Source organism: Tubulanus polymorphus, chromosome 6 (genome assembly GCF_964204645.1).
Source record: "Tubulanus polymorphus chromosome 6, tnTubPoly1.2, whole genome shotgun sequence".
In the NCBI taxonomy this organism is placed as follows: domain Eukaryota; kingdom Metazoa; phylum Nemertea; class Palaeonemertea; order Tubulaniformes; family Tubulanidae; genus Tubulanus; species Tubulanus polymorphus.
Genome location: NC_134030.1, coordinates 2,954,029 through 2,981,930, shown reverse-complemented (window position 1 = coordinate 2,981,930; position 27,902 = coordinate 2,954,029). Strand labels below are relative to the sequence as shown.

The following is a 27,902-nucleotide window of genomic DNA, read 5'->3' as shown; positions in this document are numbered from 1 at the left end:
CTGCCCTCTACACGCCCTCATACGGAACATGAAAACCAGGATGATGAGGCCTCACTGCCCCCACCTATCTACAAAGTGTGCTGAGTGATGTCAATGACGGGCATATCTGCGGGATTGCGCGGGATACAAATGGAGCGGTTATACTGGATTGTCACGCTACTAGCATTCATTGTGTCCTTGTGACCGCCCGGATGAGGGATGATTCTACTGTCACGCTCTTTGTTTCTGGTATTCTGAGTCGGCTGATGGATGATTCTACTGTCACGCTCTTTGATTTCTAGTTTGAGTGCTAGTTTTCATTGTGTCCTTGTGACAACCCCGGTCAGTGGATGAAGTCTCTTGTCGGCTTGTGAGTGCTAGTTTCATTGTGTCCTTGTGACAACCTCGGTCAGTGGATGAAGTCTCTTGTCACGCTTTTGAGTGCTAGTTGAGATCCTGAATCTCAACCCGGTCAAGCTGGTTGTACTGTGCTATTTGTGTTTCGTGCAATTTTACAGGTTTGTCAGTTACTGACGTCGCCTAGTACATCCTGCAGTAAGATGGGGAATGTGAGGCGTTGTCATTCTGGTTTTCGCGTTCTGTGTGAGGGCGTGTAGAGGGCAGTATATTCCTGGCTGGCTCATTGTCTGGTGTTCTCGGCATGTGACCAGCGATGGAGAGCTGAAAAGCTTTCGAACATTAGTTTTGTTCCGTACCAGGTTTTCATCGCTCTTCTCTTTTTTTTCATTTCAGGACTCCCAAGAAGTTGAAGAAGATGCTGAAGGTGACTACAACGAAGACGATGCCAAAAAAGAACACTGAACTCAGCAATATTGAAAGTTAAGTTGATACACATGTAAATTACGATGCGTGATACGGAATGGATTGTGTAACTACAGAATATCGTTCTTTCACTCATTTCAGGTTAATCCGGAAAGGCCCATCTAAAATCTGCCCACCAGAAGTGCCCACAAAAGACTCCACCTTGAAGTACCACCAAACACCTGTCGCAAAGACCTGTCGCAACCGAACCTGGCAGTCTTGCATGGCTCATCCTGCATGGCAACAGGAAAACATACATACATAAAGCTAAGTTGATTTTTCATATCTGGGGTAGAATGCATAGGCACTGGTCAAGCTCACCATCTCCGCACTACTTTATTGAGGCTCTGTGGCCGGTAGTAAATTGAAATATAGCTAGGCAATGATTGCTTGAATATTTACAATATTAGACAAAATGATTGAGTGAGGTCCTTTAAATATTCTTTGGTCTGATAATTAAAATGTAGATTGGTCAGTTATTGATTAAAAGATTTTGTAAGTACGTACAATTAAGGTAAATTCAATATCTTATGTGACATTTGAAATTTTTCGAATGTACCGTAGATATTTCAGGCCTCATATGACTATTGTTTAACTGACAATTAAGATCTAGATAGGACAATTTTTACTAAAAGATATATCAATTAAACTTTATCGTTGGTTGATAGATTTTTCTTTACAAATAATATATTGATAAATTTATTACCATTGAGGCCATACTTTACAATATATACTATGTGCTGCCTCACACATAACAGTTATGAATTTCATAAGATAGCGTCTAGGGCTCTATCGAGATCTGGTGTTATATGGGGAAAACTATGGACTACAGGTCTTTATGAAACAGTGATTTGGTCTCAACACTTTGATAAATCCAGAATAAACCAAAGCTTTAATTGATTTAATTCATTCCTGAAACACTGTGTCTTGTTTTGGGCGACACATGATAAATGTTGTTTGACTGACAATTAGCATACAGCCAGGAAAAATGGCTTAGATATTCACAATTAAGATGAATTCAATATTTGATGTTAGATCAAAAACTTTTTATATCATAAATATTTATTGAAATATAGCTGAAATATATATTATATTTGAGCACATCTATAAGTGAATCAGTCTCATTGACTGATCAGTTCTGTATCGCCAACTGCCGCGTTTACGACGACTAGCCATGCTTTTCATTATTGGCAAAATTTACTCAAACCTAACTGATTCAATTAATATCTAAAAGCCATACTGTGTGTCAAGTGACTCATATTAGATATAGTTTAACTGAAAATTAGAATCTAAGATGAATTACTCATTAACGTATTACTTAGATCGATTAAGGTTAATTCAATTGTTATGTGAAATTATTTCTAATTCTATGGACATTTAAAATGTAGCTGATACATGTGTATCTGAGCACATTTATTTATCTGTATCTAAGTGAACCTATGGTGTCTTCACACAGCTGTATTAGTTTTGATACATATTGCCAAAATCATTTAACGCAGACTTACTTCCGATCGAATCTGTGCACAAATACATTCCTGGATTTGGAAGGGGGAATATTTCAATTCCACTGTGTATGTCAGATTGAAAGCCTTATTCTGACAGGATATCCTAAACTTAGGTCTTATTCCTCTTGCTAATAGCTCTCTTTTACTAACCCCTCTCCTTCAAACTATTTTCTAGCATCATGACTCGCACCGCACCAGGGGGGTCCGGTCATAACAAGGTCTTTTGGTCCTTATACACAGTGTACTATATAAGGGAAATAAAGTTATATAGCCATTCGGCTAAAGGAATTTCTAATTTACCACTTAAAATATGCTTTTTTATCTTTAATTTCTGATGAATTCAAATAGTGACGAATTCACCACATCTGAAATTCTACTCATGTAGATTTTCAGGCTCCATATAAATATTGTTCAACTGACAATTAAAATATAGCTAGTATGATTACTAATTAATGGTTCGCTTAGATACCTAGAATTTAATTCAAATTAATTCAATGTGATGAATATAAGTGAAACTTATTCAAAATTGCACAGTGGATGAGACGACTGTATCGCGCAATGTCATCTGCGTCTAACTGGGCCACATGTGTGTGTGGGGGATCTGTTGAATCAGTTAGGTTTTGGGGGATTCTGGGTTAGTTAAGCTAGGTATCAAAAGCTCTGATGCAAAATTAGCAGTTCAAATAGTGATTAATTCAAATTCGTACCGGATCTGAAATTCTTCTCGTGTAGAAATTTCAAGCCCCATATAAAATATTGTCCGAGACAATTTCAATTATAGCTAGGACATTATCAATTAACTTATAGATTAGGTATCTAATTCAGCATCTTCATATAAGGTAAAAGTGCTCAAATCTAAACCATAGGGGTTGATAAGTATAATTCAATATTGGTTGATATATAAAGAATACTGGGTATGTTTTAACTCTGTCTCTTGTGCGTGGGATTTATTGAATCTTTAAGGCTTTGCAGAATTCTGGATTTGCCGAGTTGTGGGAACGATTCGAGGTTTCTTAAATCTGTAGAACCATGTTACTTATAGGATCAGTGTGCTCAATGCTGGCAGCGCACTCACTCTTCAGTTAGTTATATTATCATAATTACAAAATCATTGTATATATTAGGAACAATATTTAGAATTAATGAATTGGATTAGAATACCATTCACTGGGTAGAGATGTCGCCATCTGTGGGTAGAAAACATCTCTTAAGTTTATTAACTGACGATGAAGTAAATTTGATAATACGAATATGGTTTAGCTGACAATCGAAATATATATAGGCCAATATTACTAGCAGGTTTGCACTGTATGATGGGCCTGGGTTTCAATAAAAGACACATCAAGAATTCCAAGAAGATAGAAGAGAAAACAGTTCAAAAACGATTTGATAAGATTGATTATGCATTACTTAATTTGTTGTAACTCTGGTATTCCTAGAGATGACTATAGATGCTTTAGTTGAATTGTTGTTAAACTATAATAATCAACCATTGCTTAGATATTTAGAATATAGATGAATTACTATATGAGTTGAATTTCATAAATATCATTTAAGACTATTATTAAAATCTACGTATCGATCCACGTTGCTGATCTTATATATGAATTGACATGATAATTATGATCAGTGATATTCCAAAGGATTTTCTGCTCAAAAGGTTCTGCTCTTTTGCCCGTTTCAGACTGATTGGAAGATAGTTTGAATGAACCGGAATCGAATTTCCCAATTATGTACTTCGATTTCAGACATACTCGAGAAAAACGACAATAAACTTTAAAAAATTAGATAAAGTTAGACAAAATTCTCCCACCTTGTAAACTTTCGGACTAGTTACATGAAAAAAAGACCAAATATTGTAAAATATAGTTATTTCCAAAGTCTCGATGTATTAAATTAGGCAGAAAAACTTTAAAAAATTAGAACAAGTTAGACGAAATTCTCCCACCTTGTAAACTTTCGGACTAGTTACATGAAAAAAAGACCAAATATCGTAAAATATAGTTATTTCCAAAGTCTCGATGTATTAAATTAGGCAGAAAAAATATAGATAAAATTATTCAACCTTGTAAACTTTCGGACTAGTTACATGAAAAAAAGACCAAATATTGTAAAATATAGTTATTTCCAAAGTCTCGATGTATTAAATTAGGCAGAAAAACTTTAAAAAATTAGAAAAAGTTAGACAAAATTCTCCCACCTTGTAAACTTTCGGACTAGTTACATGAAAAAAAGACCAAATATTGTAAAATATAGTTATTTCCTAAATCTCGATGTATTAAATTAGGCAGAAAAAAAGTTAACCCCAATCAGTCACTTAATATGTGCTTCGACTATTTAAACGGTGAAAACGACCAAAAAAATTGAAGTTAGACAAAATTATTAAACATTGTAAACTTTCGGACTAGTTACATTAAAAAAAAACCAAATATTGTAAAATTATCTTCAACAATATAGTTATTTCCAAAATCAGAATTAGGCAGAATAAAAGATTGTTTGAATTAACCGGAACCGAATTACCGATTATGTTCTTGGACTTAAAAAAAAAAGATCTGTAAAAACGACCGCCGATCACGCAACTATATCTGTACTTCGATTTCCGATTTTGAAAAAAACCGCCGTATCGCTCCCGCCAGGTGTGGTAGGTTTGTAAGGGTCACCAACTCGAAAAGTCAAACAAGAGCTTGAGGTCCACAACTCATCAAAAATCTGACAATTAGAGAAAACAGTGCACAGAAACCAACCGACTTAGGAGATCCTCGTCGATGATGAAACCAGCAATCATAAAAGGTAACTTGATATACATGGAGTTATTACGATGATTTCTAAATGTCGTGATTACAGGATATATTTATTTACTCATTGCAGCTAAGTTTCAACTATAAGAAAGAGACCAGCTTAAAATCAACTACTCATCTGAAATCTACGGATTTGAACAACCCACAGAAGAATCAAACTCAGATGGAAATTACCGGTATATAGAAATTTCAGGCCTCATATGAATATCATTTGATAAGTGATTATCATCGAAATCTATTTACCTGTCCACATGGCTGATCTTAGAACTTTTATCTTTACTAGTCTTGCACCTTGGAGTAATAAATTTTTCAAATGATTACTCCAAGCTTAAACATTAATGAACTAGTCCTACTACTGCAATTATTTATTGGGGTTTAAATCGGCAATTGACGTCAATGAACCTAATTCTGATTTTGGAAATAACTATATTAACTAAGTGAAAAACACGGTGGCTTGTAATTTGAAATGACATGTAAGTTATGATAAATCTGTCTAAAATGTTTTGCTTTCTTCACTTTGTTTCAGTCAAACTACATCCCGGAAATAATGGCCTGAAGAAGACACTAGTAGACAAATACCCATTGACCCATTTGCTGATGAAAACTGCAGAAGCCCAGATGAGAAGTTTAGGAGCCAGCTACGGATTAATCACTCAACGATGGAATCTTCTACAATCGATGGTTGATTTCTATAAAACATTTTATCAGGAGCAGCAGAGATGATAGTGTATCTTATAAACACTGATTCGCGCAGCAAAGACAATGGATTATCTTATAAAATCTGATTCAGGATAAACGCCGAAGCAGCAAAGACAATGGTTTATCTCATGAACACTGAGATCTAGCAGCGGCAAAAACCTCTGTAGTAAAGTATTGATTTTTTTACTAATATCACCCTTTTTCAGACCAGTCTGATAGGTAACATAGTTTAAAAAATTTACCTGATTGCGTGGAATGGAGTATGAAAATAGTTGTTGATACTGGGGTAGACTTATGAGGCAGACTTACTATCTAAAATCATGTACATACATTTTACTTTTTAGAAAGAATTTAAAACAGCTATAAACTTAAGTTATTGATGTTATCGATTAGTTACCGATTGTATAATTATGTTGATGTTTTCGAAACTGGAAGAAAAAACGTCAGAATAGTTAGTATTTAATGCCAAGGTGCTTGAAAATCTTTAAGTCGGGGCAAATTTGGCAAAATTCTAGTGAAAGTAATGTTTACGAAAAAGAAATTAAGAATGATAAATTGATACTCCAAGATTTCTGGAGTGAATCAGTATGTTTCATCTCTAGTTTTAATGCTTTATGTTAGAGACTGTTATTGTAATCGATTCACGTGTTTGTAAATTAGGAACTTACATGATGATTCCTCGATTAAGATATTATTGTTGTGTGAATAAAACAATGTACATTTTCATCATTCATGTTGAACCTTTTCAGTTGTTAAGTTTTATAGCAACAATTTCACTTTGGTGCTTATCAGTCGTTCATAAAATACTGATTTAATTAAGGCCCTTTTGAATATAGAGGATAACTTGTGGATGCAGTGCTAATTGGTCAATCGTCCAAGCTTTGTTTTGATTATCGGTTTAACCGCGTCTGTGTGGGGCCTGTAATGTCTGGACAAGAAGAATTTCCTTTATAATAGTTTGCAGGGTTTGATCTAAGGAATAAATGCCATTCGATCGCAGGGCAAGCATAATATGTAATATCGCTTGCCCCCTCAACGTGCCCTACATGAGCAGTCCGATTGTGACACAATCATCCCTTGCATCGAGTGGGATAAAAGCTTTGAGATATAGAATTACACAAGCCCGGTGGATGAGCGATAATGATAACCTACTTGCCCTAATGAAAATATACTTGTCCCGGGCAATTGAACTAGTGCTTACATCAGACCCTGCTTTATTTCAAATGTAACATTTGTGAAATAAGCTAGTTGATAATGTTTGAAGAAATCTCTTTAAGACAAGGAAAATTTGGCAATGTTTTTAGTTTTCTTGTAATAAGTAAGATTAATTAGTTAACCTTACGCTCTCCAGAGTGTGAGTGAATTTGTAGGTGTAATGTATTCATGTTTTCATTCTCAACTGATTTTAAATAACTCCATTCAGCATCAGGACCACTTTGAATCAGTATCAGTAATTACTGGGTTTGAACCTGGGACACCCCTGTACATTCTCTATTCAGCATCAGAACCACTCTGAATCAGTATCACCAATTACTGGGTTTGAACGAGTGGCCCTGATGCTTAATGGAGGATGTACGTAAGTCACAACATTTAAAGTAATTGAATACACGATGAATTATTGGAGCCACGAAATTTATTGTTTAAGCACATTCTATAATCGATTGATTGAGTGTTAATGCAATATCAAAATAATTATTTGAAGCTCCACGAACAACTGGACGATCCGTGTCCATGACAGGTACAATCTTTTCCATGTATCTTTCGCGTCTGGTTGTCTCCGAGGAATTGTCCATAAACTACGCAACCTGTTGGTGAAAAGAATTGAGTAATGATGCTACATTGGATTGCGGGTTGGGACTGAAAACATATCCGGACAAGTTTCATAGACTAGCTTTAGGAGGTTTCCATCAAAAATCTTACGTATTTGACTCGGACTTCACTCGTCGGACCAAGTTTCCGGCCGAGTTGGTCCGGGGGTATATCGTATTATATCACGTACCTTTCGATTCAACGTAGCCCCGTTCCGTACAAGTGAACTGACTAGAAATAGAGATCCAAGTACTTCCCAGATTCTTTTGACCGCCAAAGCGATCAAGACACGATGGAGCTGGAACAATACACACAGATTTCATTTCATTCGATTTCATTTCAAGTTCAACAGTTTTGAGCATTTTTTTTCAGTTAAATCTCGTAAGTACATTTGCGCTTAAACTTACCGTTACAGACTCCACACATTGCGGGGCATCGACTTTTCATAAATCCATGGGAGCAGTATGATTTCGGATAGTGACCGCCTGGTCTATCAGTGAGGCCGCATATAGTAGGATCGGGCGATGGGCAAACATCTACGAAAAACAAACAAATAAGAAACATCGAGTTCATTTACACTGGTAATTTACATACATATTATCATCATAATCAAAATAAATACATAACAGGACCCAGTTCCACAGTTCTGAGTTAAGATTTGACCCTGGGTTAAAACATTGAAAATGAACTAACTTTAACTCAGAGTTAACTCTAACTCACAACTGTGGAACTGGGTCCCGGGTGTTAAATCATCGACGTGGTTATAATTAAAATGGGCCTTTTTAGCCGCTTATTTGGTACTTTCAATGCTTACTTCCAGATGGTACGACGGAACCACCATTGTTTCCACCATTGTTTCCACCGCTGTTTCCACCACTGTTTCCACCACTGTTTCCACCGCTGTTTCCACCCTGGTTTCCACTATTGCCACCGCTACTCGGAGCACTGGCGCCACCTTCGATTTGTTTGCTGATATCACCACCTAAGGAAGAAATAAAAACCGATTTTTAAATATCTCGACTCTTTAAAAGGCCCTAGCGTTGACCTTTCACATCTTCACCCGTCAAGGGATTCGAACCCACTACGCTAAAGCTGTTCCCCGAACCCCTTGACCTCACGAGTCGTTGGAGTCGTTACTAGCCGACCAGAATCCGGTCGTACCAATCACAGCGCTTGTAACAAACCGTCAGTAGACTTCTGTTGGTTTTCCCGTTAAATTGACCAATCAGCGAACGTTTTACCGACCGAACAAGGAAGTATTTCGCAAATCGATATATGACGTCACGCGCAACAGCGCCAGTAATGAAATCACGCTTCGTGAGGCCAGGGGGCTGGTGGAAGCGAGTTCGGGAGTGATACTGGACCCCTGGCAAGCGAGGATGACCTTTCAAGAATCACTTAAGCCAATTCTGTATTGCTTCTATTTTCTGTTTCACGGGCACATTGTATCGAATTGTAAATAATAAGGGATTTACTTAGTGAAATGTATATGCAATATCGCAATATTGTTATTAGCGTGAGAATGATAGTTTTTGGTGACAGTGTTTTCTGTAGATACCTGGACATTGTTTACACATCACTGGACAATACTCTACTGGTACATTTCCGACAGTTTTACAATAGCGAGCAGGGAACGGTCCTCCTTTCGTCGCACAGGCGCCTGTATCCCGAGCTTTGTTACATTCCACTGAAATTGTATACATAAAGTTAAAGAAATAGATAGTTACATCACGGGAACAGGATCGGATCAAAATTCGAGAAAAACATGTGAAATACAGCGGACTCTCGTTACAACGAACATCCCGGGACCAGAAAAATCATCATTTTCATATGATAATGAATTTATTATATAAATTGATTGAATTTTCTCACTTGGGAAGAAAGTCGATATTTGTAATATCCGATGAATCGTTTTATCCGAGTTCGTTATAATAAGGAGGTTCCACTGTTAGTGCCATTATTCAGAGAGATCTTCACTGGGAGTCGAATGATACTTACACCCGCAATCGGATTTACGATGGAAACTTGCCACGCACGAACACTGACACGTATTGGGATTCATAGTTCCCAGATTCAAACATATCTTGTTTTTACAATCTTAAAGAAAGATATGAAAAATTAATACCTCGATTACCGCTTAATGATTTTAACTTATTAACAAATTGTAACGAGATTAAGCAAAAACGTACCACAGAGACCATCCGCTCGGGTACTTGGGCAAGCTGATGCCTGACTACCACCGATTTCGTACGGCTTCTGTTTGCCAACATTGCCTCTGAAACATTCACGAGATCCGTTTCAAAAAAATTGTTTGCAGACTTGGTTTTCTATGAAGATTCTGGAAACTGCATTGTGCAACGCTTAGTATCATATCGAAATAAATTTAGTCGCAATATATTCAGTTATATAAAAATCCACAATGTTAGTATTTTATGTTTGTTTATATTGCATTTTGTTCTTTCTGTGTCGTTTGACATGACGTGGTTTCAGCGTTGCAAATTTCACATCAACCCGGCCCTTGCTGCGCTCAGTGGGCCTACACGAATGGTCCACGCTTGTCCCATCCACAGTTGTGATGGAACCAGTCGCAGTAGGATAACTCTACACTTCGTGTGGCTGTAGAGCAGTGACTAGAACAATTACAGTTTGTGTTTGGTCAACCCTGCACTTAACAGATGTGGTGGAGCTTCTAGACCGGACAAAATGGACTGATGGTGAACTCCAACGACTCATGCACCACTGAAGTATCGGATCAGTGGCTTGAAATGTCACACTGTGTTCATTGTGGACTACAGTTCTGGGCGGACCAGCAGCGATTCGAAAATTGAAAATCCACGCTTGGTGAACCTCAATCACTCATTGATATTGTTTGAACGCAGTGACAAAAACAGTTCGTTGCTGCAAGTCCCCAAACAGCGCTGCCAGTCCCCAAACAGATGATCTGGCAGTGCTACACAGCGCTCCGCAATATCGGTGATAAAACGAGTAAAATAAATGCAAAAATGTCTAAAATGTTCATTAAAATATTAAAAATATTTCGGGCGGTTATTATCACCCTACCATTTTAGACTGAAGAAGGGTGGTGGTAACCGGCAAAATATTTCCAATATTTCAAAAAATCTTTTAGACATTTCTTCATTTATTGTGGGATTTTACCACTAGGAATATAGGTATCTATAAGTAAATATAATGATGTTTACCCTGGTCCGTAATTACACACATAGTGATGTTTATAAGGCAGACTGGGGCAGTATGCGTAACCGCAACCGATTCGCGATGTTTTAGCCCACACAATCTGAAAACCATGAGATTAAGAAAAAATGTATCATTGCTATTACAAGAGATATCTTTGATGAAAAGCGCGAAACCAATAATTCTATTCGTTATATGTAATCACGAAGCACATTACGTCGTCGCAAGGATCGAGTCATTTACCTGTGTGTAATGTCCAACCATGACCTTAACTCGTGCACCATTCACAATTTTATATTCGGATTTCTTTCCGACGCCGTATTTGTAATCGTGGACTTCCAAAAACCAGTCCATGATTGCTTCTTTCCAGCTTCTCTGTCCGGTTGCGATGTTTTGCCCGAGAGTCAAGCGTCCTGAAATATAAACAGAAAATTATAGAAATACAGTAAAATGCGACTGCAATAAAAACATATTCAAATGTGCATCCAGTTCTAGGTGAACCTCTGTAGAAACGAAATCACCGAAACGTTTCGAGAGATCTACATTAGAACGGTATTCCCGTGAGTTTGGGGCCCAGAAATTATCATTTGATTGATAAACTTTTATACAAGAACAAGAATTATTTCATTATATGTTTATGTACGAAAATTGTTTATTATCTGCTATTATCGTTACTGGTTCTGAGTCAGAGTTAACAGATTGAGAATGAACTAATTTAATTTCAGAGAATCCACAAAGAACCTGTCATCTAAACCGAATCACCAAACGAGCCCGACACCAATAGCCTCTACCAGGCCTCCATCCGTCCGTGATATTGAGGATGATGATGTGATAACTGTGGAACTGGGGACCATGGATGTTAACTTATACCTGGAATGTTACGTTGGATGTTTTGGTCGTGTCCGTACACACATGAGTCGGCCTGTTTCTGAGCGATCATAGCGATTTCATCATCCCAGTACTGAAATTTATTAGCATAGAATAAGAAGTATATACTGGTTTTTACACCGATACAAAATACGAAAAATATCTATTTTTTCGTATGTTATTTTTAAATACCAGTTTAAGCATATTTGTGGCCGCTGGTTGGTCGTATTGAGAAACTGTTGCACGGAGTTTATTGTGGAGATTTTCAATTTCGGTTTGTGAACTTTTGGATACACCTGAAATTAACAGAAGTTGTTATAATCTTTATAGAATTTTCCGGTCTGGGTGACATGGATGTAAATAATTGTATTTATCAATTACCTCTTGTTTTAAGGTTATAATTAAATTGCTTGCAGGCGGTATGAGTTGAGGTCACAGTACTGAATTTAGGGTCGCATTTCTGCAAGAAAAGAAGTGCATATAAAAGGCGAGAATCGAAGATTCGTCTCGAAATAAAAATGGATTCACGGAAAAAAGCTATAATTCTATGTTTTAATCATTACCTGTGCGACGACAATATTTTGTGCGACAAAAGCTGAACGAAAAGAAATTGATAGAATATTAGAAACATTGAAGCGATAAGCATATAAACTTGTATAAACCTTACATTGTATTAACCTTATAGAAAACGATAATAACAATCGTTAACGACAATGATGAAAATGATGATAATTTATTAAGCCTAAAATCCATATGAAATATAGCTTAACGCGATAAAAAAAAAACAGAGAAAAGTAAAACTAACTTAATCAAAAGCTTTGATGAACGAATGGGTTTTTTTAAATCTAAAAACATCGACAGCAATAATGTCACCAAATTGAAGACCAGTAAAACCGATAAAAAGACCACAAATTGTACTGATCTGTGACAATTTTCATCTGATGAAATCGGAACTTACCCGCGACGACTAACACAGCTACCGTGAACATATTGGCGGGTACTGATAAAACCGGAGGCAGTGTTAGATTTATATAAGTTAGGCTCTGATAGCAGCTTGTTCACGGTTTTCAGTTTCAGACGCATTTACCGATTAAATACGTATTGTTCTTATCGAACTAAACAATAACCAGATTAACACATGTTTTATGACACATGATATCATATCAAAAGGACTCGTAATTATAAATGCTGACGAGTCATTGAGACGAAAAGCTGCGAGGATGTTTTCAATGGTTTTGGTATTTATAGTAATCATTCGTATTTCAAAGTTCAATGAACATTTTTATCACAACTTATCACCAGCGATTGTTTCTGTCTATATGTGGCGGCGATTTGAGGGCGCAAGTCCTAACCTGCCACGTATCGTAAGTTCTGTCAAACCCCAATCGCATAATTTATCAGAAGTGTTAAGCCATAATTTCCATGACCAAGTTAATCACATATGAGGCATAACAAAGAACTGAACACAACATATTGATATGTTTCTGAATAACTTATTATGAGATGTGTAATGTCTGAAGTCTCACTCGATAGGGGAAAGAATTATCGAGTCTGGGGCTCGTACTACACTAATGAGCGGGCTGAATGACCGATAAGCTAAAACGAGTGTATATAGAGTCCATGAACCATAACGGAACTTTCCAAATCATGTAGCCATCCAACTCAACTTTTGATTCCAAAATCTAACACTCTTTTTCGTTCTCGGCAGATGTGGTGAGTTTGTAAGGGACGCAAAACAAGCATCAAAGCAATTCACATCAATCACATCGTTTGGGATATTGATCCCACCTGTTGATGGCCCGAAAAGGCGTTTCATCCATCAACCCATTGAGCGCAACTAAACGGCAATAGTTCTTTCACCTCGAAATAAGGACTATTGTTCCCTCTACATATTCATTTCACAGTTTATCTGATCGTTTTTTTTTTATACCACTGTTGAATATTATTTCAAATTTGCTCATCATCTGTTGTAAATACATTTTTCATCGTATTTCGTTTATGTGTAAAAACAGTCTTTTACTCAAGACGGCATTTTCTAGTTGCGACGTTTGTGTATATGGAATATCATTGACACACGTGTTATGGTTTATTCACCTCGAGAAATAGAAAGGTTGTCAGTTCACATAAAAAACATATGTCTCATTACAAATGAGTAAATGTCATCTTATATTCAGCTTCTATTTATCATACATAATGATTTGATTTTATGTATCATGATATATCCAAATATAGCTTAGTTCCGCCATCTTAAAAATAACGGGTTAAAATCATCCATGATTATTCAAACGTTTTGTTGGCTACATTAGTAGCTATACAGCTTAAAACTCGAAAAATCCTGCCCAATAACATTCAACATTATCTACGTGGAACACGCAATGTATATAATTTCATATATTATATCATTAGAATTGAAAACTAATTGATTAACTGGTCAATTCATTCATTCATTCATTCCAATATAAAATATTCATTGCTGGTTATACCGTACACAAGGATGCTGAAATGTTCATTAGCTTACTGTAAATCAATGTTCAAAATCTTCTATATTATTCGTTCACTCATGGTGTCGAACTCTTTCTATTGTTCATCTTAACTGTTCATAATCAATTCTCTCAGTTTTTAGATAGAAAAATTTAGTTTTTATTGCAATACACATATAGATATAATTATATAACTATATTCCAACTTCGAAATACGACTCGAATCATATCATGCAATATTGAAGTAAAATGATATTAATTATTCATAAATATTTCGATGTATATTCATGGAGGCACTGTGTACTCTTACGCAAGCATGCTCTCTATGTTTATATGTGATTATTTCGCGAGATACGGAAGACTGGTATCTGAGAATGAAAGGCAGCTATTGGGAGATATTTTACGGTAGTATATATTACATATATTAATCTCACGCGAAGTCCGGTTAATAATCGACGGTTAGGACCGATGGCTAGCTCATGCGGAACAAACCCTCAAATTATGTCCGGTCACGCAGTACAACCCATTGCGAAACAGCGGATCTGTGAGAACGGGAATAATGTGGCCATTATTAAGGCATTGGACGCGTACAAAAGTTCGGTTCGTTACGACAAGTTCTCCTCCACGGGTCGAGGCTATGTGGTCTTTTCAATTCTACGCAATGAGTTGAATTGAAAACAAACATGTCTCAACCCGAACCAGCGAGTATTTATTTGAACATACGTCGCTGGTCAAATGTCTTATTATTATAAATTGCACTGTCAAAAGAACTGATCGCAGCTGCAAGGTGTGCAAATTGCGAACTCGATCTATTATTTTCCTTCGCGTGTTTTGTATTGTTGTTATTTTGAAATGGCTTCGGCAGCCGATCAAATCGCTAAGATCGACGCGGAGAAAAAAATCGTCGTCGCCGCCGCGGCGAAATTTGACGAAGATCAAAACGAAAAAACAACGAGCGACGAAGATCAAATATTTGTAATCAACGTCGGAGGTCAACGATTCGAAACGTACGCGTCGACGCTGAAACGCATTCCCAATACTCGACTCGCTAATCTAAAGAACGGAAAGGGTAAATACTTTCACGTGGCTAAAAATGAATTCTACTTCGATCGAAATCCGACAATTTTCGGAGCGATTCTCGAATACTACAGAACGGGCGAGTTGCATTCACCGAGGTCGATGTGTGGTCCACAGGTGAAGCGTGAATTTAAATTCTGGGGTATCGACCAGCGAGATGTTGAACGGTGCTGTTGGGAGAACTACTACGGTAGTTCCGACACACGTGACAATCTGCTCGAGTTTGAGAAATCGCTGCAGAAATTTACGAGAGACAAAAACAAGACAAATTGCACCGGATGTGTCGAGTCTGTTTGGATGTTTCTGGATAATCCTAATTCATCGGTTGGGGCGATGGTAAGTGTTTTATATCCATCCATTAAGTCGGAAGCACATGGCAGTCGAAAATTCCTTTTCTAACAGCAAAATACCGTTCGTGTGAGCGCGCGGCAATAGAAAACAAAAAATATCGATTTTTTAATCCCAAACCTACGGAAGCCCCAAGGTGACATATGAGATAATTTTTTTCATAGTTTCGACTTATTAAGTCGAATTTCGACATAATAAGTCGAAATTCGACTTAATAAACACGAAATTCGACTTATTATGTCGAAATTCGACTTATTAAGTCGAAATTCGACTTAATAAGACGAAATTCGACTTAATTAAAACGAAATTCGACTTATTAAGTCGAAATTCGACTTATTATGTCGAAATTCGACTTAATAAGTCAAAATTGTGAAAAAATTTTCTCGTATGTCACCTAGGGGCTTCCGTACAAACCGGCTCGTTATGCGTTATTTTGCCTCGTCACCACAGAAAATGCATTTTCAAAAAAATGCCTTCAAACGATGAGCTGATCGCCGCACACTGCGAAACGAAACAAGGATAAAACTTGTTTTCCGTGTCGTGTGCGTTGGGCTTTACAAATTCGGTTTTGGGTAGGTCGTGTGCGTCCGACTCTCAACAAGTGCGGTGAAGTACTTGAAATTCGGTTTCTCGGTCTCTGAAATATTACGATAATTCAATTAGATATTTTTCATTTCTTTCAGATTTTCGCTATAATCTCGCAACTAGTGATTATTTTGTCGGTTTTGTCGCTGATTCTGGAGTCGGTTCACGCCGTACAGGTTCCAATCTCGAGTTACAGTAACGGTACACTGGATCTGATACCCGGTATACGTCAACCAGGCGATACCACAGTGCCCCCTATTCAACTGCTTTACGTAGATTGGTTCTGTTATTTGTTCTTCATCGTCGAGTTCATCATTCGGTTTACGTTCTGCCCCAAAAAGAAAATGTTCTTCACCAACGCGTACTTCATAGTAGACCTACTGGCGGTTATCTGGCCGATCATTTTCTACATCGGTTTTCTGGCGAATCCGGCCTTCGCTAAACGGGAACAGTTTAAGATCACCCTACGAGCTCTGGAATCGCTTCGAGTGCTTCGGCTGATGCACATAATGCGGTTTATTCGCTCCGGAGAAGTCGTCTTGTATTCGCTGCGTAAAAGCTTGAGAGAAATAGGATTAACGATCCTATTGTTCATAATCGGCATCACGTGTTGTGGGTGTCTTATGTATTACGCCGAAATGGACAACAAACTGAACTTCCTCGAGATTCCGGCTTCGATTTGGTGGGCTATGGTGACGATGACCACGGTCGGGTACGGCGACATGTATCCTACTAGCTCCTGGGGATATCTGGTCGGGGCGATTACGATGATGGTCGGAATTTTATTGGTCGGTTTAAATTTTTCGACGATCATCAATAATTTCATGACCTACTTCGGGCACGCGCAGTTCCCCGATACGCACTACTGTACCCGGTCGTACTTGCCGCCGAAAGTACCCGAGGAAATTTACAATTATGCCATCTACGATTCTTCGAGGCGGAAATCGATGATTGCAATTCAGGACATTCACGAGATCGAAAAGCAAAGTCAGCCAGGCTACATTAACAATGGTTTCATAGCTGATAATGACGAACCCGACGTTGTAAACACTCGTCTTTGAGAAATAAACCGAAAATTCAACGTTGCTTTCAATTTCGACTCGGTTTCGTTACTTATCGAAATCAATTGTGGTCCGTTCATTCTTTGTTTTGTTGTATTTTTTTTTCTCGTATTAACAGCATTGTATCCACGATTGACCTAACGAAATAAGACACATCACGTGTCAACTAACTACTCAGGGATTCTAAAAGACAATTTTTATTGTCACTTTTATCACAGGTTTAAAAAGATCGCCCGCGCTGACAAATTTTCGCTTTTCTTTCTATCATTATATTTTGTTGATTATATTTTGTATATTACAAGGATGTGTTTGTAAATGTTCATGTGTTGTATCGACAAAAGTTAACATATGGAATATAACTGAAAATAAAGAGGAATTTATTTCTCATTTGGCTTTGTTGAATTGAACGAGGTGAACCCGGATGATTTAACAATTCTCGATCAATTCGATGCCCGGTAATACAGATATTGCATTCATTTTATGACTGATGAAAAAAAGCCAGAAAATTCCAGGGAACCCTAAGAAGTCCTTACTCATCCCCACCTGCCATGGCCTGTTTGCCTGTCACCGCTGCTCCCGCGAACCAAAAGAAGTTTTGTAATTAATTTTAACGAGTGATCTTTTGCGAGACGCAACCGAACTCTGTAGCGCGACGATGCCCGGTCTAAAAATGCTAAAATATATCGTCGAATGAAACACTCTAATCCGTGTATATTGTAGATTAATTGAAGAAGTTCCACAATTCAAATTCTATATGAGATAATTTATTAGAATGAAACCACAATGTTTCGGCTGTTGACTAACAGCCATCATCAGGTGGAATGACCAGAAAACAGAAGTAACGTAGAATACAAACTTACAGGACATAAACAAAAGCGGTGTGTAAAATATATCTGGTGGTCGAAACGAACCCCGCTATAACGCTATCGTAGGCATGGGTCAAGCCCAATGTACACGGGCGCAGAAAAACGCTGAAACAGGACACAGAAAGTCATGTCTCTGAGCGTTTCCCTGTGGCGTGCGCGTTAGGCTCAATCTAGAACTAAACATAGACATAGGTGATCTGGAACTAGGAACCAGGAATTATTTGAGACATAAAAAAGACCACAATAGATTCAGAATGAAATATAGATGAAGCCAATCGGGAAGTTAAAATGCACTATATTAGATGTAACTGAACATTAGCTGTAACTGCAGTTAGTAACTCCGAATTCATCATGTTCGCTAAAACTGCGATAATGATTTTGGTCGGCTGGTTTTTATCAGCGGTAACTTCGATGGAAGTAGACGACGTTCTCGTTGATAATGTACGCGTCGCAAACTTCACCGATGACTCATCACGCCGTCCACCACCGGACCACGGCTGGAAGATGATGAACCGCGACCTGTTTGACGCTGCACATCGGATAGACGGTAATTATGATAGTCTTGAGAGAAAGGAATGAAAATTACGTGAACGTTCATTTTTCAAGGATGGATCGAGGATATCTCACAAGCTTAAGATGAAATTAACATTTTTGAAGAAAGGCAGAACAAATTAAAAACGACTTCAAAAATGTTTGGTATGTTTTGCCAGGCAAAATTTTCTAAGTAAATTTTCAAGGAGAATAAATCTGATATTTTTGATTGAGTCTTGGTTGATTCTGGTCGATTCTTCCGATGTTTCCTTTTCGAAAAAGTGCCTTCATTTCTTCGGTATGGTCAAAATTTGATCCAGATTTTCCATATGGTTTATTTGCTCGCGTATTTTTCAGCCTGTTTGTATTGCAAGAATTTCAATTTCTATTCCTAATAAAAAACATTTTCTTTTTTTCTCGGTAAAATCTAATTTCTAGATGATGAAGATGAAATGCATATTCATCTCATGGCAGAACATGTCAACTTTACCGCGTCTTCTAATCAAAACAGCCAATGTCCACATCGATGTCTTTGTGGACGAATTGCATCCGGGTAAGAATGCATTTGTTTTACTACTCTTCGTGTCCCAACGAATCACCTAAAAATACGAACTTAGAAATTTAAAAAAAAACTCCTTCCTTTCCTTAACGGGCCACTTCTTTTTATCTAAGTGTTAAGTGTTCTTTCGTTATTCTTTGTTATTTTACGCTTCCAAACTGATAATTTAATTCTCTTTCAGGCATTTTATCGGAAAGAGCGGTGTTTTATGTCGAGGTAAAGGTTTGAAACACTGGCCGGTGACTACGATGCCGAGCGATGCGGTAAACGTTGATATCAGCAAAAACTTCCTCGAAGACATCAAAACGAATCGACTATTGTCCGATCTCTACCAACTGGACGCATCTCAGAATCGACTGAGCTTTCTAACGAAACGGATGTTTCAATACTTCCCAAACTTGAGGTTCCTATACGTGAATTGTAATCGTATCACATCAATCGGTTTGGATACGTTCACGGCCGTACGATACTTAACTCATCTGGATATCAGCTCCATCTATTGGTCTAATTACAAACGAGCATGCGTGTCACAAGTTCAGAGGTTATCTCCTGACTATCAGGCTGTTGTCCGCCTCTTCATAGCTCTGGGAAAGATGAAATATATCCGTGTTCTGCACATGAGAATGATCATTGCTATTTCACGTCTTGAGAAAGGCTTACTGGCGTATTTCAAAGAATCTACGGGTCTGATTAATCTTGACTTATCGTCGAATGCGATCCTGTACGCTGACCGAGATGCCTTTGCCTACGTCAGAAACCTTCGCACCTTGAAGATGAGTTATTGCAGTCTTCGTGTCGCTCGGAACCAGTTTTACCACCTAAGAAACCTGCGACTGCTCAAGTTAAAAAATAGTGACCTGAAAAAGTTTGATTTGAGTCAGTTTCTCTCACGTTCCCCCAGACTGTATCAGTTGAATCTAGCGGAGAGTATCGGTATTCGTTGTATGGACTGGCTGAAAATAGAAATATCCCGTACGAGAATCCGCATACTTGAAATGTCGTGCGACACAGTCGGTGGTGTTTATACAAAGCTTGATCTTAGTAAAATGCATTCTCTAAGATACCTGTCATTATTCCAATCCTCTCCGTGGCCCACGTTTCCGTTCGGCACCATTTGGTTTGCGCCGAATCTCCTGACCTTATCGGTAGTTTTACAATCGGAGCGACAAAAGTCACGATTTTCACGAACAACTTTAAGAAAAGCTTGCGATTTCTTCAAACAACTGGCACTCGCTTCGTCGTTTACTCTGAGGAAACTACGAGTTCAAGGAACGATAATCCCTGTGGAATGTTCACCGATTAAACTAATGCTCAAAGATAAAAACTTTCTCGACGTTCTCTATCTGCCGGATAACGGTATTACACATTTGGCATCGGACACTTTCCGCGGAGTGACGCCAATCTTACAATATATATCATTACGAGCGAATAAACTCACGTCGATACCGCGTGACCTATTTGCGCCGCTGCAATTTCTCAAGGCCGTGGACTTGTCGTCGAATCTTCTAACAGTCGTGGCGCCAGACCAGTTCAAGGCGTTACGAGGATTTTGGTCATTGACGCTTGCTGACAATCCGTTGGTGTGCGACTGTAGATTAAGAGATCTCAGGAACTGGTATCGATCGGGTAAAATTGTTTTCAAGTTTGGAGGAAAAGGAAAAAGCTATTACGGCATTCCGAGGCCGTTGTGTTTCGATCCCGTTAATTTGAAAGGCATCCCCGTAACGGATTTCGAGTTGCCTTGGATCGAATGCGACAATCGAAAGTATATCATTATTTACTCTGTCGTCGCGTTCATCGTAGCTTTAATTTTAATTGCCGGAATCGTCGCCTACATACACCGCGTGGACATCAACTTCTGGAGACATTTCAAACGCGGCAAACGAAAGAAGAAGAAAAAAAAGAAGAAATTATACGACGCCTACGTGTCCCACGCTCTTGACGATTCGGCATTCGTCGCCCATCAAATGGTCCCGCAACTCGAGCAAGACCCGGACGTTCAGTTTAAACTGTGTTTAGAATTTCGTGACTTTCCCGTCGGCGGCTACATGGCTCAGAACTCGATCGACGCGATATACGGCAGTCGTTGGGTGATATTCATAGTATCGCGAGCGTTCGTCGACAGCAACTGGTCAAACTTCGAAGTGAATCAAGCGATAACGAGGAAAATCGATGAGAATGAAAATATGATAATCATCGTCGTTATCGAGGATATCCCGGTCGATGAAATGCCCGATTGTTTACAGTCGATCATACATCACACGATACGCTTCGATTACCCGGCCTCATCTCGACCCGGTACTATCACAAACTTCTGGAGACGACTGAAGCTCACCCTGGATCACGGCAGCCATAGTAATCTATCATACCCGAGACCCAATTCGTTCCCGAACACGTAAATGTTCGATTCATCTTCATCACGGGCGGAGTTAAGAGGCCTTGTCGAGGCCTATTTGTGTCCGGCTCATTTGGCGATTAATAAATAGCGTTTAAAGTGAGATGGCAAAAAGCTGTCTCAGATTGTAATAAGTTGACTTCAAGATTACATTGCTTATCTTTTTATGTATCTATGTATATTTGAAACTAGTGTTATGAACAAGAGTAATTGATCAGATATTCAAGTCAGCAATAAATTAATAAATGTACTTGGGCATATAGCGTAAGAGAACAACAGGGTTGTGGGTCTTGATAACGGTAAATCAACTATGCCTTATAATATACAGCTAAAAACAAGATCCAGTCACAGCACTGACGAAATATGAAGACTGTTCACTTGGAATTTCCAGAAATGGTATAAATGAAAGCTCTATTCCAAATATTACGGGGATTCATTGGATATAGTACATCGAAGAGTTCCTTTGGTAGGCCCACAAGTGTGGATATTAAGTCAATGTATGTTCCATGGTTAAAATCTTTATTCACTCACTATTTACACAGAAATGATATATCATTTATAAGTTATATAATTGTAGTTTTTTCATTCAGTACACAATATACCTCTATAGATTGTATTCATAAATAATATTTGCAGATCAATTTCTCATCTGAATCGCTGATTTTCAATGTAGAAACACCATCTATTGAAAGCGTAAAAAATAAGGATGTAAATTTGAAATAAATGTCCTTGTTAGAAAATGAGTAATTTATCCGTTAATCTATTCTTTCAATACAATTCAAATTCAATGGTGGTTGAAAAGGGAAACCTTTCTTAAAATGGATAAGTCACCAGACACGATGAAACGGTTTTATGGCCACCACAGCAGATGTATTAGCGTGGTCGATAGCTCCACGTGTTCAGGCCGCGATTCCTTGTTTTGTTTCAGCGGGTGATTTTTCATCTAAAGCAATAGGATTTATATCAGATACACTGCCTCCATTAGCGAGTGGATCTCTGACGTGTCGCACAATCAAAACTATCATCTTCACGACAAAACACGTCAACGCAACAGCCAGCAACACGACCGTGAAAATCGGATTCCTAGATGACGGCCCGACTCGTTCGTAATTCTTAGCGATGCTGCCCCCTAGCGCCATTATAACGGGAATGTAGTTGCTGAATTGGTATCGAGTAAATCTGTCCAGTAAAAACATGTCCAAACAAAAATACAAAACCAAGAAGAAGGCTAAAAGAGCCAATGCGACAGTGCAAGCTACGTCATTGGCAACTTCTAGGATGTGGACAAGTACCATAGCCGCATTCAGAAATGAAGCGACGCTCACCCAACCGCAGTAGAAAGCCAAACCGTTGTGTACAAGTATTCGAACCAGCCATACGTCGGCTTGCTTACCGTGACTTGTCAGAGTCTGATAAGTGTGTCCGATACGACGGTACTCGAGGATCAGACAGGCGATCAGCGTCAGCGGAATCAGTACGATAAAAACGAGCGAGGGTATGATCAATCCACGATCAAATAGAAACACCCAGCCTATGTTGAATCCAAGGTTGAACATGTAAACGATGTAGGTCGGTAGTTGGATGACAGGTGGAGTTTGGTACATGTAACCGTCTGGTAGTTTCCTGAAAATCGAAGCGAATCCGTACAACAGCCAGGTCCCTTGCCATAGGTAGATAAACGCCCAGATAGTAAAAGTCCAACCGGCTGGTGTGATCTCTAGGTAAAACCGATCCGATACATCCCCGGTACTGCTCACGTATAGGCCTGAAATTAGAAATGAATTTAAAAGAAAATCAGTTAGAAAGAAAGTTATGCAAAAAGATAATCATTTTGAGATATCTACGATTCTTGACGCTTACCGAGTTTTTGTCCCATTGTGGAAGATGACAAATAGTTGAAGAACAACACTGCCGCAAACATTAAAACAGTTAACACTATCGCTGTTACATGGCCTCCTTTGTGTCGATACATTTTCTTTTCAGTTTCCATTTTCTCTAATTTGGAAGAAATTTCGTCATTAAATCATTAAATTGCTTAATCAGATTTTACAAATAAGCAAATTGAGCTAGACCCAACAACGATGAATGAATTTATACGTTAACGAACTTATGCAGCTATAGATTTGCTATGGTAACTCTCAGGAAACTAAATCTGGGTCATGCCCATAAAAGGAAAGCAGTCAGAAAGATGTATTAGCATAATACGTACCTTATCGATAACGTCCCTATTCCTTAACGGCGTCTGTTTCGTGACTGTTGCTGGCACAGGAATACTGGAATACCTTCCCCTGAGTTATCAACAACAAAAATGCGGTGTCTTTATTCACTTCCAGTGTCGAGGACGAATTTTATATAACAGCGCAGAATTCCAAGGCCTTATATATACTATCACGAATGAAAAATACATGTATCACATTAAAAAACCAATGCATTTATATAAGCGTTATGTAAACCAAACTTCGTAAACGTCATTCTTAATTTGGCGTTGGAATCAGGTCACTCAATTTGCCGCATTAACCCGAACTTGTTGAACGAATTAACCCCTTACACTCAACAATCTCTGACGTGCAGACAAGTGCATCCAATGTTCCGTTCCTGGAAACAGTTCTTGTTAAGATGATTCGACTCTACAGTAAGACATTTGAAACTTAGTTTAAGTGCCAAAACCGACCCTGTGGAACTGGGCCTTTGGTCTATACAGTAGGCTATGTTTTATTACTGTCAAATATAAACCTAAAAATAAGTCGATAACGTTCGTCGTATATTTGTTATCCAAAACTGGCAGCAAAATTCATGTAAGGAAAAATAAAAGGTCGGATTTAAAAGAGTGCTCTAAATGTGACCTTTCTACAGGTTTATTCAGCAGTTGGTGTTTGAATGTTAAATTCCAGGTTTTAACGTGATTTGACACACGCGTCTCCTCGACCTTGACACCGATATCTCATTCCTCACGACACGTGTGTTTAAGTAATCTGTGATTTTTCACGTAAACAACATTAATTTTTTCTTCAAACGTTACATATGTTATTTTTATTTGTCTCACGTGTGGTGAGGTGTATTCTATTGGAATTTCTTCTAGTTGTTAAAAACCCGTTTTTGAACTTGTTCGTCGACGTTGAATATTAATAATTATCTCATGACATTGAACTGCCGTGTCGCAGAGATTGACATCATGTAACATAAATCGCTCTAGTAAAAAAAAAAGAAGTAGGCAAATCGGCCTTCCCTTCTGAAACAGACATGAGAAAATCGATTTCGCGACAGCCTGCTTTTTCACACCTTAGAATTGTGAAAATAAAATTGCATCACAAAAATGACATGTGCGCAAAAATGGTACAAAGTACAGTTTCGTAGATAATATTTGCATTACAGAGAGGTTCAACAAAAACACTGTTTGAAGAAGAAATGTATTTACTATTGTTTATATTATAGAAGCGGACATTGATAAAACAGTGTGGAGTAAAAGTTTTGGCGCAACTGTTTCACCGAGGTCTCGAGACTTGCGCGCCTATAAACCACCGCGTTATCATCAGGCGCAAAATTAGACTGGTTGCCGGTCTCTACCTTCAGTTAAAGATCAGTTGATCCCATCTATTCTGACGACGAATGCGGGTGGTGCAGAATTGGAGAGGCGACCAGTCTTACACAAAATTTCTAGGCGAACTTGCTGGATATTGGCCATTGGATTTTTTGCCGCAGAAGTCGCACTCAGTCTCAAAGAATTCTAAGTCGTATAAGTCTTATCTCAAATATGGATCATTGGATGAGCTTGATTAGAAGTTCATCAAAGGGTTCCTTGGACAGGAGCACAAAGTGTAGGTCTCTGCGTGTATGAATTTCAATAATCAACCAGTATTTTGACACTACAATAATTACGAAACAAGATACTCATAATAATATGACAAACTTTTATTCACTATTTACAGAGCAATTATACATTATTTAGAAGTTCATTCAATACACAAAATATAAAAAATACAAAAAGTATTTATTTGTTACAAGATAAGAATATCTTTACATTGTTATTTAATTCTATACAAACCAAATTTAAATGGTGCCAAAGAAGGGCCGCAATGTTTCCTGAAAATGATTTGGGCAGCCAAAAAATTACAACGACAAAAAAACTTTCATGGCTTCCAATACACAGATCTACCTTAAAGCTGTATTAGCGTAATAAAAGTTTTTTCAGAACATTAATTTTGGTATAATCTTTAGGAAAAGTGTTTCTTTCAGCCATGATTGAATTGTGGACGATCGCTCCGCGTGTTCATGCCGCAATTCCTTGTTTTGTTTCAGCGGGTGATTTTTCATCTAAAGCAATAGGATTTATATCAGATACACTGCCTCCATTAGCGAGTGGATCTCTGACGTGTCGCACAATCAAAACTATCATCTTCACGACAAAACACGTCAACGCAACAGCCAGCAACACGACCGTGAAAATCGGATTCCTAGATGACGGCCCGACTCGTTCGTAATTCTTAGCGATGCTGCCCCCTAGCGCCATTATAACGGGAATGTAGTTGCTGAATTGGTATCGAGTAAATCTGTCCAGTAAAAACATGTCCAAACAAAAATACAAAACCAAGATGAAGGCTAAAAGAGCAAGTACGATAGTGGAAGCTACGTCATTGGCAACCTCTAGGATGTAGACAAGTACGAAGCCTGTATTCAGTAGAGAAGCGACGCTCACCCAACCGCAGTAGAAAGCCAAACCGTTATGTACAAAAAGTCGAACCAGCCATACGTCGGCTTGCTTACCGTGACTTGTCAGAGTCTGATAAGTGTGTCCGATACGACGGTACTCGAGGATCAGACAGGCGATCAGCGTCAGCGGAATCAGTACGATAAACACGAGCGAGGGTACGATCAGTGCACGATCAAATAGAAACACCCAGCCTATGTTGAATCCAAGGTTGAACATGTAAACGATGTAGGTCGGTAGTTGGATGACAGGTGGAGTTTGGTACATGTAACCGTCTGGTAGTTTCCTGAAAATCGAAGCGAATCCGTACAACAGCCAGGCCCCTTGCCATACGTAAATAAACGCCCAGATAGTAAAAGTCCAACCGGCTGGTGAAATTTCCAGGTAAAACCGATCCGATACTTCACTTATAGAGCTGACGTAAAAACCTGAAATTAGAAACGATTTATTTCAAACCCGTTGATTATGATTATTTTCAGCTAAGATATTCACAATGTTGCAATCAAGTTGATTTAAGATGATCTGAAACCAGCTTAATACGACAATTTCACGCTTGCCGACAAGATTCGTATACTACCTGAGATTCCACTGTATGTACTTTTCATATTTGTAATCAAATAACTTTGTGAATCATGAAGTATATTGTACATATTCATGGTGAATAAACAATATACATTACATTACGATTCTTGATGCTTACCGAGTTTTTGACCGATCGGAGAAGATGCCAAATAGTTGAAGAACAGAGATACGCCAAACGATATATCAGTTAACACTATAACTGCTACATGGCCTCCGCTGTGTCGATATAGTTTCTTTTCAGTTTCCATTTTTATCTATGTTAGATTTAAAAAAAACAGAAAATTTATTATCACGTACATTTTGCCATAAAAGTCGTTTGAACATGATTTACCGATAAGTAAATGAACAAAACTCCACAAACAATGATTATATCATAATCTCCGAACACTGGACATCGAATCCATATGGTCACAGCCGCAAGGGAAGCAGCTCAAACGATGTTCATATAAGAATGTTACCTTGTTTTTTTTTAATGATATCCTGTATCCTAAACAACGTTTGCTGTGTGGCTGTTGTTGTGATGTTAATGTGATCTTACGATGTCATACGTTGGTTGTATCGAGAATTTCGAGTCGGTCTCATGCGCCTACACGTGAATACACAGGAATATACTCGGGAATATTGTCCCGTACGAGTTGTTATATACACTTGACTGAACTCACGTTGCCAATCAGTGGACATGATAAACCAGTACAATAGTAGATGATTATGTATTATTAATTTACGTACATACAGACATATACAATAAGATATTTGTTCTTGGCTAGAAATCGGACATAGATGTGTAGAAGCCGGAAACTCGTGAGATCTCTCGGAACGTTTTCAGTAATCAGTAACTTAGACGTATGACCAGCGATGGTCTTTCGTCGATAATTGAAGGCGTTGAAATACGGTTTAATAAATAGATCGGTAATTTGTCTTTTGACAAACTATCAATCAGTTAGTTGTTCACAGTTCTACAACATTCACTGTTGAGATGCGTTTGATTTCTGCCCGAGTTTCGCCCGGAATAAGAAAGGAATTCACGAGAACATGCACGTCC

At 38.2% G+C, this 27,902-nt stretch overlaps 5 protein-coding genes and 1 long non-coding RNA gene across 6 annotated transcripts; 3 read left to right on the top strand and 3 right to left on the bottom strand.

Moving 5' to 3' along the window:
* The first annotated feature begins 4,701 nt into the window (after window positions 1–4,701).
* LOC141907596 (uncharacterized) lies at window positions 4,702–6,309 on the top strand. The gene is made up of 3 exons (XR_012619518.1): window positions 4,702–5,096; window positions 5,175–5,280; window positions 5,631–6,309. It is a non-coding gene; the product is annotated as an uncharacterized LOC141907596 (long non-coding RNA).
* Window positions 6,310–9,569: 3,260 nt separating this feature from the next.
* On the bottom strand, window positions 9,570–12,660 carry LOC141907178 (cysteine-rich venom protein VAR8-like). The gene is made up of 7 exons (XM_074796753.1): window positions 12,630–12,660; window positions 11,864–11,967; window positions 11,675–11,765; window positions 11,048–11,217; window positions 10,813–10,907; window positions 9,802–9,887; window positions 9,570–9,709 (listed from the first exon to the last, which is right to left on the bottom strand). Exons 1-7 carry the CDS (start codon window positions 12,658–12,660, stop codon window positions 9,570–9,572), a joined length of 717 nt encoding a protein of 238 aa, XP_074652854.1.
* A 2,343-nt stretch (window positions 12,661–15,003) lies between these two features.
* Window positions 15,004–17,222, top strand: LOC141907177 (potassium voltage-gated channel protein egl-36-like). Its single transcript, XM_074796752.1, has 2 exons — window positions 15,004–15,564; window positions 16,260–17,222. Exons 1-2 carry the CDS (start codon window positions 15,004–15,006, stop codon window positions 17,220–17,222), a joined length of 1,524 nt encoding a protein of 507 aa, XP_074652853.1.
* Window positions 17,223–18,408: 1,186 nt separating this feature from the next.
* On the top strand, window positions 18,409–21,869 carry LOC141907354 (toll-like receptor 1). The gene is made up of 3 exons (XM_074796968.1): window positions 18,409–18,635; window positions 19,058–19,172; window positions 19,360–21,869. The coding sequence occupies exons 1-3, from the start codon at window positions 18,440–18,442 to the stop codon at window positions 21,575–21,577; spliced, it is 2,529 nt and encodes an 842-aa protein (XP_074653069.1). The 5' UTR covers window positions 18,409–18,439; the 3' UTR covers window positions 21,578–21,869.
* A 381-nt stretch (window positions 21,870–22,250) lies between these two features.
* Window positions 22,251–23,994, bottom strand: LOC141907356 (uncharacterized). Its single transcript, XM_074796969.1, has 3 exons — window positions 23,783–23,994; window positions 23,434–23,568; window positions 22,251–23,338 (listed from the first exon to the last, which is right to left on the bottom strand). The coding sequence occupies exons 2-3, from the start codon at window positions 23,561–23,563 to the stop codon at window positions 22,473–22,475; spliced, it is 996 nt and encodes a 331-aa protein (XP_074653070.1). The 5' UTR covers window positions 23,564–23,568; window positions 23,783–23,994; the 3' UTR covers window positions 22,251–22,472.
* A 1,641-nt stretch (window positions 23,995–25,635) lies between these two features.
* On the bottom strand, window positions 25,636–27,411 carry LOC141907460 (uncharacterized). Its single transcript, XM_074797108.1, has 3 exons — window positions 27,319–27,411; window positions 26,979–27,114; window positions 25,636–26,706 (listed from the first exon to the last, which is right to left on the bottom strand). The coding sequence occupies exons 2-3, from the start codon at window positions 27,106–27,108 to the stop codon at window positions 25,841–25,843; spliced, it is 996 nt and encodes a 331-aa protein (XP_074653209.1). The 5' UTR covers window positions 27,109–27,114; window positions 27,319–27,411; the 3' UTR covers window positions 25,636–25,840.
* Between the last annotated feature and the right edge of the window lie 491 nt (window positions 27,412–27,902).

What these genes read in the sequence shown, in the direction of transcription:
- LOC141907178 (XM_074796753.1), bottom strand. Translation starts at nt 12,660, where the DNA reads ATGTTCACGGTAGCTGTGTTAGTCGTCGCGG. An exon ending in CCACAAATATGCTTAAACTG is followed by an intron (nt 11,766 to 11,863) that starts GTATTTAAAAAT and finishes AATAAATTTCAG; the next exon opens with TACTGGGATGATGAAATCGC. An exon ending in TGGTTGGACATTACACACAG is followed by an intron (nt 10,908 to 11,047) that starts GTAAATGACTCG and finishes CATGGTTTTCAG; the next exon opens with ATTGTGTGGGCTAAAACATC.
- LOC141907354 (XM_074796968.1), top strand. Translation starts at nt 18,440, where the DNA reads ATGTTCGCTAAAACTGCGATAATGATTTTGGTCGGCTGGTTTTTATCA. An exon ending in CGCTGCACATCGGATAGACG is followed by an intron (nt 18,636 to 19,057) that starts GTAATTATGATA and finishes TCTAATTTCTAG; the next exon opens with ATGATGAAGATGAAATGCAT. An exon ending in TGTGGACGAATTGCATCCGG is followed by an intron (nt 19,173 to 19,359) that starts GTAAGAATGCAT and finishes ATTCTCTTTCAG; the next exon opens with GCATTTTATCGGAAAGAGCG.
- LOC141907177 (XM_074796752.1), top strand. Translation starts at nt 15,004, where the DNA reads ATGGCTTCGGCAGCCGATCAAATCGCTAAGATCGACGCGGAGAAAAAA. An exon ending in ATTCATCGGTTGGGGCGATG is followed by an intron (nt 15,565 to 16,259) that starts GTAAGTGTTTTA and finishes CATTTCTTTCAG; the next exon opens with ATTTTCGCTATAATCTCGCA.
- LOC141907356 (XM_074796969.1), bottom strand. Translation starts at nt 23,563, where the DNA reads ATGGAAACTGAAAAGAAAATGTATCGACACAAAGGAGGCCATGTAACA. An exon ending in CACAATGGGACAAAAACTCG is followed by an intron (nt 23,339 to 23,433) that starts GTAAGCGTCAAG and finishes TTCTAATTTCAG; the next exon opens with GCCTATACGTGAGCAGTACC.
- LOC141907460 (XM_074797108.1), bottom strand. Translation starts at nt 27,108, where the DNA reads ATGGAAACTGAAAAGAAACTATATCGACACAGCGGAGGCCATGTAGCA. An exon ending in TCCGATCGGTCAAAAACTCG is followed by an intron (nt 26,707 to 26,978) that starts GTAAGCATCAAG and finishes TTCTAATTTCAG; the next exon opens with GTTTTTACGTCAGCTCTATA.